This window comes from Plectropomus leopardus, chromosome 2 (genome assembly GCF_026936395.1).
Source record: "Plectropomus leopardus strain MGB_pleo_1.0 chromosome 2, ASM2693639v1, whole genome shotgun sequence".
NCBI classification, from domain to species: Eukaryota; Metazoa; Chordata; class Actinopteri; order Perciformes; family Serranidae; genus Plectropomus; species Plectropomus leopardus.
Window position 1 is genome coordinate 113,793 of NC_142177.1, and position 11,309 is coordinate 125,101.

General features: G+C 41.1%; 1 protein-coding gene across 1 annotated transcript; it reads right to left on the reverse strand.

The window, feature by feature from the left end:
- Positions 1–7,169: 7,169 nt before the first annotated feature.
- Positions 7,170–10,100, reverse strand: LOC148190106 (uncharacterized). Its single transcript, XM_088072150.1, has 4 exons — positions 9,870–10,100; positions 8,392–9,452; positions 7,838–8,148; positions 7,170–7,498 (listed from the first exon to the last, which is right to left on the reverse strand). Exons 1-4 carry the CDS (start codon positions 10,098–10,100, stop codon positions 7,170–7,172), a joined length of 1,932 nt encoding a protein of 643 aa, XP_087928276.1.
- Positions 10,101–11,309: the final 1,209 nt, after the last annotated feature.

Sequence of the window (11,309 nt, forward strand, 5' to 3'; positions counted from 1 at the left end):
ATATATAAATGAGTTTGCATAACAGGCAGTCTTGATAAGGCAAATATGTTTAATAGTTAGTGCACTTATTGTGGGCTAAATGTATTTGTATTGTGCAATCATACAATAAACTAAGCAGCAGCTGCTGCAGCAGCTGAAATTAGGTGTGGTATCTGGGTGTTTGGACCGCAGGTTTCGCAGCATGGAGGACATGTTGCTGCTGTACATCCACTCCTGGGCACAAATCAAGCACTTGACCTTTTTGGGGCTGATCAGTTCAAAGTGCTCCCAGGCATATGATCGTGCTGTTTTTGGCGCTTACTCTTCCTCCATATCCATTCCTCACTGCTTCACTCACTCACTCACCTTTCACCCACACACAATCTTATAGAGCTCTTTCAGTCACTCAACTCACTCTCTGACTTACCAATCTTTTACTAAACCTATTGTATTTCAATGTCTGTCCGGTGTGTGAATAAATGTGTGTTGTAAGCCTATGAATGTATGCTTGTGAGGTGTGTGTATGTGTCATTCAGTGTATGTAACTAAACTAAATATAAATGGCAATAATAACAATGTAGCAACAATCTCCTCAAAAATTCTCAAAAAAACCATGGTTTGAACAGAGATTCAGACCCCTTTTAAAGTCTTGACATATTCAAACCCGATTAAAACACCCAGCCCTGACAAAATTCCCGCAAAGCAGCTCAACACATGATGTGAGGTAACAAGGCAGCGGTCACGTGATTTGAGGCATGTAGAAGCAGGAATCGAAACACTGCTCAGTGACACTTCCGCTTCAAAATATCAATACTGTGTCGACCAGACGGGCTCAAGCATAACATCACTACCCACAAGTACTGCCATTTGTTAGACAATTAGTTGAGTTCAAATAATGTTTGCTTTCATGTTATTGTCAAAAAAAAAAATCAGCAGGACACTGCAGGATATTGAATCCAATCCCAGTAAACCAGGAGTACCATTACCAGTGCCTTTTGCTTTTTGTGGCTACATGGAAGGCAAAGCCAAACTTGCATTAGCAACAGCATTTCAGACTGTTGTATCATTGTAGTATGCTGTGGATGTCATCTGTTGATAGTTGTTTGATAAGACAATAAGGGGAGGGGAGAACTATGAAAACTATAACCATCAGGTTTTACCATTTCTAAAGAGAAAGCAGCATGTAGCCACATTTCTGTGACAGCAATACAGTTAGGCTGTAAAAGCGGTGTACACTTTGCTAAGAAGAAAATAATGAAACAAAGAAAATTAGCTCCATGGTTTAACCTCCAGATTCGCAAATTGAAACAAACATCGCGAAAATTTGAAAGACATTGGCGTTCGACCAAACTGGAAGAGTCCCGTTTAGTCTGGCTGGACAGTCTTAAAGTCTATAAGAAGGCCCTCCGCCATGCCAGGGCAAACTATTATTCATCATTAATTGAGGAAAACAAAAACAATCCCAGGTTTCTTTTCAACACTGTAGCCAGGTTGACTCAGAGTCACAGCTCCATAGAGCCCTGTATTCCTTCGGCCCTAAGCAGTGACGACTTTATGAATTTCTTTAATAATAAAATCATAACTATTCGAGATAAAATCCATCACCTCTTACCCTCAACTGACCTGACCCCGAACTCAGATAGCCTGGATATGGCAGCAAGGCCCGAAATTTATCTAGACCATTTCTCCCCCATTGACCTTCATCAACTCTATACTTTGGTTTCTGCATCTAAGCCATCAACATGCCTGCTAGACCCCATCCCAACTAAGCTCCTTAAGGAAGTTTTGCCTTTATTAGACAACTTTTTATTAGATATAATCAACGCGTCTTTGTTAACAGGTTATGTACCTCAGTCTTTTAAAGTAGCTGTCATTAAACCTCTTCTAAAGAAGCCCACTCTCGATCCTGAGATTTTAGCTAACTATAGACCGATATCTAATCTCCCCTTTATTTCTAAAATCCTTGAGAGAGTGGTTGCTCATCAGCTCTGTGACTTTCTCCAAGACAACAGTTTATTCGAGGACTTTCAGTCAGGCTTCAGAGTTCACCATAGTACAGAGACGGCACTAGTAAAAATTAATAACGACTTATTTATCGCTTCTGACACTGGTATGGTCTCTGTTTTAATCCTATTAGATCTCAGTGCTGCATTTGACACCATTGACCATCAAATCTTACTGCACAGACTTGAAACCTCAATTGGCCTTAAAGGAACGTCACTAGCCTGGTTTAAGTCATACTTATCAGATCGTTCCCAATTTGTTCACATCAATGATCAACCCTCCGCACATACAAAGGTCTGCTTTGGAGTGCCACAAAGTTCGGTGCTTGGACCAGTCCTTTTCACTTTATATATGCTTCCTCTAGGCAACATAATTAGAAAACATTCCTTAAATTTCCATTGTTATGCTGATGATACGCAATTATATCTATCTATGAAACCAGATGAAACTGATCAGCTATCTAGACTTCAAACATGTCTTAAGGATGTAAAAGCCTGGATGAGCCGTAATTTCCTGATGTTGAATTCAGACAAAACTGAAGTTATTGTTCTTGGCCCAAAACACCTCAGAAGCTCCTTTTCCAACAATGTAATTTCTCTAGATGGCATTACCTTGGCCTCTAGCACAACTGTAAGGAACCTCTGAGTTTATTTGACCAGGATTTATCCTTTGCCTCCCATATAAAACAAACTTCAAGGACGGCTTTCTTTCACTTGCGTAACATCGCAAAAATTAGACATATCCTTTCCCAAACAGATGCTGAAAAATTAGTACATGCATTTGTCACCTCTAGGCTGGATTACTGTAACTCCCTATTATTTGGTTGCCCCAACAAATCTCTTAGGTCTCTCCAACTGGTGCAGAACACTGCTGCTCGTGTTTTAACGGGAAGCAAGAAAAGGGATCATATTTCTCCTGTTTTAGCTTCTCTGCACTGGCTCCCTGTGAAATCCAGGATTGAATTTAAAATCCTCCTCCTTACTTACAAAGCTCTAAATGGTCAGGCTCCATCCTACCTGTCACAGCTCATAGTTCGTTACCAACCTTCAAGATCACTGCGCTCTGAAAACGCAGGGTTACTTGTGGTTCCCAAAATTTCCAAAAGTAGGTTAGGAACCAGAGCCTTCAGCTACCATGCTCCTCCCCTATGGAACCATCTTCCATTTTCGGTCAGGGAGGCAGACACCGTTTCAACTTTTAAGGGTAGACTTAAGACCTTCCTCTTTGATAAAGCTTATAATTAGGGCTGGCTCAGGCTGCCTGGACCAGCCCATAGTTAGGCTGACATAGGTTAACCTGCTGGGGGACTTCCTCTGATACACTGAGCTCCTTTTCCTTCTCTCAATGCCGCCATCAGAAATCATGCATGTCTGTTAACTGCATTGCCATTTGCAAGCTTAGCTTAGCTCTGTGATAGCCATGTGGTACTCTCACTACCTGGGGCTCGCGATTACAGAGCCTGGGTCTGTTGAACTGCACTACGCTAATCCTGTTGCCTCTCGGGAGCGTTCCTGCTCCCTTGTTTCCTAGTTTCCCTGGATCCTGGCCATAACCTTGACTGTGCCTGACCGTGGTGATAGCTGTGCTGATGCTGCGACCCTGCCTTTGGTTGTGCTTGTGCTGTGGCTTGACTGATACTGTGCCCCTCGCTCGCCCTGATTGTGGTCTGGTCCAGGTTGCGCCGATGCTGTGATCTTGCCTTTGGACAACTCACTTTCAACATATGCATGAGACTGTTATCATCTCTCTCAACATCATCATAGAGTGCAATTACTAATTTCACACCTACCATTATTGTAATATGACATGCATCTGTTTCTATTATTTCTGTGCCTGCCCCCCCAACTGACTTGACTTTGCTAAATCAGATAAGATCATATAAGTGTTGAGTCAAATTTTGCACATTAAGCAAAAACACAGTAAAAGTATTTGTATCGAATTTGTGCCGTCTTACATTTTCAATCAGGAATGGGAGCATTTTCTGAACTGCATCCTTTATATCATCCTTGCAATGTATGGACTTATCTTGGAAGTCTTGGATTATCAACCCAGACAAAGTTCTAACGTTGCAATCCACCTTTATGTGTTACTCTTTCTTCCTCTGGTCCAATAGCTGTGGACCCCATTAAATCTACTTTTTGAGGAGTTCTTAGTTCTTATTTTCTGTACTTACTATGTGTTACAGTACTACAAACACCATTAACTAAACCATCCATAACATCAACATTATTACACAACTTGACACGAGCATTTTGTCCCAATAACAGCTGTTCTGCCAAATGCTTCATAAGTTTTGCAATGAGATCCACTTTTCAATTTAAGTCTACTTGTTTTCTTATTATTTACAAAATCCTGAGCTTGTATCTCAACATAGTCAGGGCAAATCTTAAATAGCTGCTGAACATTGCGCTCATTTACTTGTCTATTTGTTGGATATGTAAAGCTGAGCTGGCGTCACCTGTTTCACAACGTTTCAGTTTTGCAATGTCACCTTGGGGTGCCTTTGGAACGTGTTCTTATCCTGTTCAACAGCTCTGCAAACACATTATCTTTCTGCCTAACTATGTCTTTCAATTCCACAACCCAAAACAAACTTGACCACAAATTCACACTGACATCATCTACATACAAGGATTTAACTTTTACTGGAGGCAACTGCAAGAAATCACCCACGGCAACCAGACTCACATTTCTGAATGGGGACCAGTCACCAGTCTATATAATTTGTCTTTATCTACCATGAATATAACAGTTTGTTATCAAGCAGGGATATTTCACAATGATTAATATCCGCAAATTGCTGTATTTAGCATGCAAAGAATTAAGCTTTTCTTCACCTAAAGGCGTGTAAGGTAACATCTTTTCCAATGCCAAATGTGCTGTGAATTGTGGATGCATGCAAGTTGTATGCTGCAATCCCTGTAGGAGCTGTTAACAAAACAGAAATGTTGTCCGGATGACGACATACAGTTGACAGTAACCTCACTGCCTCATATTGAATCGCTTTGATCAAATGACTTTTGCCTGTTCCTGCACCGCTTGTGATATACACATGTAAAGGATTGGGGATTTTCACTATGCCTAAGCACCATTGTCGAATCTGATATAACAGACAACTGTGTCTCATTTAGAGAGCTAATTAAAGCCAAACCCTTACTTCGACACATTATGTTATTTTTCTTTTCCAAATGTGCAACTTGCTGTGTGCTACCTACTACTAAATCTCGAATATTTTCCACATCTTGTTCCACAATCTGTTCCTTGTCTTTCCTTTCTTGTTCACACTGTAATCGCTCCAGCTCTTGCTCTGGGCACAGCTCACACCAGGCATCTTCCGTTACCCCATTACTGTCAATCATATTCTGAATATTATCCAATTCATGTGCTTCAATTTCAAACTTGCTTCTATTCAATCAACAACTGACTTCACACAGTGTCTTGAGCCATCGCTAAATCTCACATGACCATTCTTACAAAACTTAAAAAGTTTCACAATTTGAGGCTTAAGTTGCACATCTTCACGGTATGGAAGGAACAACTCCATGATACTTTGATAAAATGATTCTGGATTTTTTTGTCTCAGAAAAACACATGTAACGAACAACTGCAGGTTGTGTTTGTGTTCTTTTTGTGACAAAACCAGAATTACTGTTTAATGAAATCCTGCTCTTGCATTATTCATTCTTAATCAAGACACGATATTGAGATGCAAATGTTGCCATACACATATCATTGAAAACACTATCATTTGGTCTGTTCTTATACCTGTCAACAAAACTGGCCATCCACATGTCTTCTGTTTTAAGAACATTTGATGTTGCCTTTTGCCTCAACACATTTAAAGGCAAGCTCATTTTAACTTTAACTTTGAGATGCATATACATTAACCTGAGAACAGCCTCTTGAGCACTGACATCCGTTATGCAAATAAACAGTACCTAGATTTTTCAGAGCCTCTTTTGCACTAGCATTTTCATGTTTTGCTGCTTCTCTTTGGGCATTGCCCAACAACCATCCCATGTCCCTTTGTGCCTTTGAAATATAAGAAATTATGTATACTACACATGCATATGCATCAACTACATACTGGATGTCCATGTTTGCATTCCAACATTTTTATAATGGCTTGCTATACTGATTTACCCAAACTTCAATAACCTGCCTTTTCAACACAACATGGGTATTTTTACCAAAAGATTTTTATGCAGCCTCAAATGTCACTTGATTTATATCTAAGCTCTAAAATAAATGTTCAACACTATCATAACTAATGTTGTCATTGGAAAGAGCCTTCTTAAATGTTTGCATAATCTTGGTTGCATGTGTAGAATCTTTGTGACTATGATTTGCACATACACATTGTGGTGAATTATCTGAATTATGTACCTCAGACTTATAAAAGGCATATAAAAGCTTAGTGGATGCTGGCCTGTGAAAACTGAAATGACAAACAGTGTTCTTCTTTTTACAAGTCTTTGAATGTCGCTTTGAATGCTGCTGTTCTGATGTGACCATTTCCAATAATGTGTCATCATCTGATGGTAGTTCACATGTTACCAGAGGTGGAAAAAATACTGAAAAATTGTAATTGAGTAAAAGTATCTTTACTTTGCTTAAATCCTACTCAAAGTAAAAGTAAAAGTATCCATCTAAAAATTTACTCGAGTAAAAGTACAAAAGTACTTCATTTAAAATGTAATTTGAGTAAAAATTACTTAGTTACTTTCAGTTATTTAATGCAAAAAAAAGGATTCATGAAAGGAGTCATGAATCAAATCCAGCAAGTTGTTTTAATCAACTGTTGTTTTAATCAGGCATATTAAAGTGCACATCCACACTTGTAAAAGCTCACCTGAGCTCAGTAACATGATCCTCTTACTTCCTCACAATACAAGGACAACAAGGACAGTCACAACCTGTACTGTAAAGTGCAAACTATTTTCAGTCATATTGGTCAACCGACAACACTACAATAAGAATAAAGAAAATTAAACCAGAATCAAAGTATTCAAAACACAAAATGCACACAAAATAAAGTGCCCACAGGATCTCACAATTCAAAATGAAATGCCCGCAGGATCCTGCTATTCACAATAAACCAAAATAAAATGCCCACAGGATCCCACAATTCTGCCCACAATCTACAACTTTAGACTGGAAAAGCTCTTGTTTAATTTCAGCATCAGCTAATTTTCAAAGTTTTTTGCTGTAAGTCTTGCTCTCTTTGCTGTGAAGAGCAACCCGGCAGAACTAAAAAGCCTCTCGCAGGCGGCTGAGGCTGGAAGGCCTGTGTTGAGTTTCAGAGACAGTTTCTTAATGTTTGGGAAGGAGTTCAGCAGGTCCATGCTCTCTGACACACAGGCAAGGTACCCTTCCAATTCCCCAGAACCCTCTGACCTGCGGGACTTCATCGTGGAGAAGTAGTCCTCTTCGTCCGACGAATGCTGCTTGAGCGCGCCTTGCTCCACCTCAGCTTCAGCCATCTGGTCAAGGTGATGCCTCACATACAGTAGTCCTGTTTAATGACAGACAGCGTAGGGAAATTAAGTACTGAGCTATTTGTTCTTAAAGAGTACTATGGACAGTTAAGTCAGATGACATATTGCAGTATGCACTTTGGCACTATTGCACTTTAATACCCCAGCTCCCACTAACAAACACGCCTGCACAGTACAGATGGTTAACTGTAATTTCACCTCATGTTATGCTTTTTTAGTATTTCTATGCATGTGGCAAATAAATCTCCTTGTATTCTGTATTGAAATGTTGTTAATATGTATTTGTTGATAGAAAACAAATGAACAAGACTAAAATAAATTACTGATCGCTGTGATATTGAACAATGGAGTCATACCTGCTTCAATGACTTCAGCTTTGTCAGTCCAGCCCGTCTTAAATTTGGGTAGGAGGATTGCTGCTGAGATAAGCTCTCGGTCCTCCATCATGACTCTGAAGTGCATCTGGACCCCTTGCTGCAGTGCCGAGATGAGTGGGAGGCACATCTTGACCGGCGCTTCCTGCCTTCTCAGTTTGAACTGTAATTCAGAGATCACTGGGAGCAGCCACCCAAGGTGTGTGTTGCTCTCTGACTGAAGAATATTCAAGGCCTTTACCACTGGTCTCATCACACAGCAGAACTCATCCAGAAAGGCAATTTCTGGCTGACTCAACCCGCACAAGATAAATAAATGAAAAAACAATAATTAAGTTTTGTTTATTAACATAGAAGGATTTGGACTTTGTAACCATAAACAACAAAATAACATTTACATCATATAATATTGTATTGTATTATATATTGTGTATTTTATACTCTTGAATCAGCACTGTTTATTCATCATGAATTATGACAAATGTTAAGTTATATATGCTAATTAAATATTTTAAAATGTAAAAACAAAAACTCACATTTTCAGTTTCAGTTCTTCGCAGACACGCCTGATGGCATCCTCCCCTTGTTCTATTATGATGCGTAGGATTCTCTCCACAGCCATGTATGTTGAATTCCACCGTGTCTTGTTGGGTCGAATGAGCTGAAGACCACATTTGTCTTCCACAGCTTCTGCTGCAGTGCGCGAGCGACCTGACTTATTCCACAGACCTTGGCATTTGCCAAAGGCGGCACGTGAAAGCCTCTTGTAGGTGTCGTTCTTCAGTTCTTTGTTTTCAGCAAGGTCAGCATCTGTCGTGGCAACTAAGTTCAGTAGGTGGCATGCACATCTCTGGTGTTTGGGGAGCTGGTACTCCAGGCCGTTGTCTTGCTCTAGGATGCTGAATGTGTCTTGGAACTCAACATCATCATCCGATTCTGACCCTTCTTGGTCTGTATCTGATCCGGCATCCTCATCCTCCGATTGGCTCTGCTCACCAAACATAGAGAAGGCCTTCACAAAATTAGAGCCACTATCTGTGGTGGTTCTAACCACTTTCCCTCTTATTCTGTATTGGCAGTGGATATCATCCAGCACACCTGCAAGCACATCAAAGGTGTGTGACCCTTTTAACCTCTTGCATGCCAACACGACAGATCTTCTCTCGAAAGTCTCCCCATCAATCCAATGGCACGTGACACCTATGTAGCTTTTTTGGTGTGCAGACCAATAATCTGTGGTAGTAGCGACATGATTGATGTTACTAAGGTGTGATATCAACTTTGTCTTCATTTCAGCAGCAGCTTCTGCGATTCCTCTCTTAACTGTGGGCCTGGAGAGCATTTTGTATTGAGGATTGAGAGCAGCAGCAAACTCTTTGAATGCTGGCTGTTCCACCAAAGAGAAGGGGTGGTGACCTTCGCAAATAAGCCTGATGAGGAACTGGTCAACTGTCCCTTGAGACACATGGATGGCACCACCCACCGCAAGTTTGGCCTGGTTGTCTGGGAGCTTGCTCTGCTTACCTTTGCCTCCTTGTTCCTGTGGTGACTTCCGTGAACATGCACTAAAAGCAGCAAGCTTTGATGGATGCTTTCTCTGTGAATACACACAATACAAGAGGGTACAGAGTAGTTATGTATTCGTAGGCACACTCATATTTAGAAAATACTATTTAAGAACTAGAACATTTATTAAGCTAGAACAATCTCATCCTTATGAAAAAAATGTGTTGTACTGTCACTGTTATATTAAAAAAAATGCAGAATTTAATAGGCCTACTGTAGGATTGCTGCAGTTAGCTAGGCATTAAATTCATTAAATTATTAAATCCTTAAATTAAATACAGAAATTCTACTAAGAATCCCCCGCCCACTGTCCCCCAACGTCCGCGATCCGTACTACAACACCCCCACCCCCCCGTTTCTGGCAGCACTGTGTTATCTGGGATTTTTAAACCAAACAACAAAAAAAACGTTTGGGATGTAAGAGACAAAAACACATGCGCTAACTTACCACCACATGCTTTCGTAAATTAGATGTTGATGTCTTGAATGCTGAAAGCTCCGTTCTGCTGGGCAGGCACATTTTACACTGCATTATAATGTTGTTGCCTTTTGTGCGTTTGAACGCGAATAAGTCTTCCAAGTTTGGCCAAGGGTTTTTGTGGCTTTCCTCTTCAGAATTTCTATCTTCGTCGGGCCCTTCCTCCTCCATGATCTCCTTATCTTGGTCAGCAACAGCCATCTTCCAACGCGTAGATCCAATTATGAGACAGGGCGCGCACAAGGCAAGGTCACGCAATTGACTTTCACTTCCGGGACACAGGGGTGTTCTGCCTGCATTTAATTTTTTCACTATCAATATTGTACTCAGTAACATGAGGGGGTTCAAATGTAGCGAAGTAAAATACTTGGGTCAAAATGTACTAGAGTAAAAGTAAAAATGACATATTTCAAAAACTACTTAGAAAATTACAAATTACTCATAAAAAGTACTCAATTACAGTAATGTGAGTAAATGTAATTCATTACTTTCCACCCCTGCATGTTACATATTTATCTATGAAATGAACTACTTCCTCATCTGTGGTCCTATCAATTTGTGGAAATTTTCTATCCAAAACACACAACATGAGGTGAATCACGCCTCTGGAATTCCACTCCATAGAAGTAATTTTATTTTACCACCTGGATGTGATGAGGACACCAGTACTTCCCTCAAAAAACAATGCCAGCGAAAATCAAACATTCATGCTACAGTGACAGGGTTGTAATGCAACAAGTCACACCTTGAAACGGGTGGTGGTAGGACCCAGATGCAGTACAACAATAGCCTCTTGCAGTTGGTAATAACTTTTATTGTCACCAACACAGAAATAGCTCAGCTTACAGACAAAGAGTTCGTTCTTCGTGCCGGAAGCACTAGCAGTGTCTCTGGGATTGTCACTGAATGAAGAAACGAAGCTTGTACCCACAGTGGCTGGCGGGGAGGAAACCCCGTAGCTCCACGAGCCGTCTCCACGTGCTGGAACGCCGACTGGGATCGAGCTGAGGGATGGTCTGGAACAAGCAGGGGTTCGGTAACCGGGAAGTCCGTCCGCGGGAGCAACAGTACCGACAGGGATCAGGCAGGTGGATCGTCTTAGCTGAGCGAAGGAGTCTTTACCAGTGGAGCCGTCAGTTTTCCGGAACGCCGAAACTGGAAACGTGGTCGAGAACAAAGAGCAGGTAGGTCCGGGGGGAGTCAGGCGAGGAGGGCAGGTCAGGAACAGGCAGAGTCGGCAACGGGTGATCTGACGGAGAAACGCTGGAAAGACATGCATAATGCAGAGGAACAATCTGGCAATGTGTGTGTGTCCTGGAGTGTCTTAAATACTGCATTGATTGGTGATGAGCTGCAGCTGAGGGGAGAGCAGGCTGCAGCAGTGGGCGTGGTCAGCAGGTAGAGTGGAGC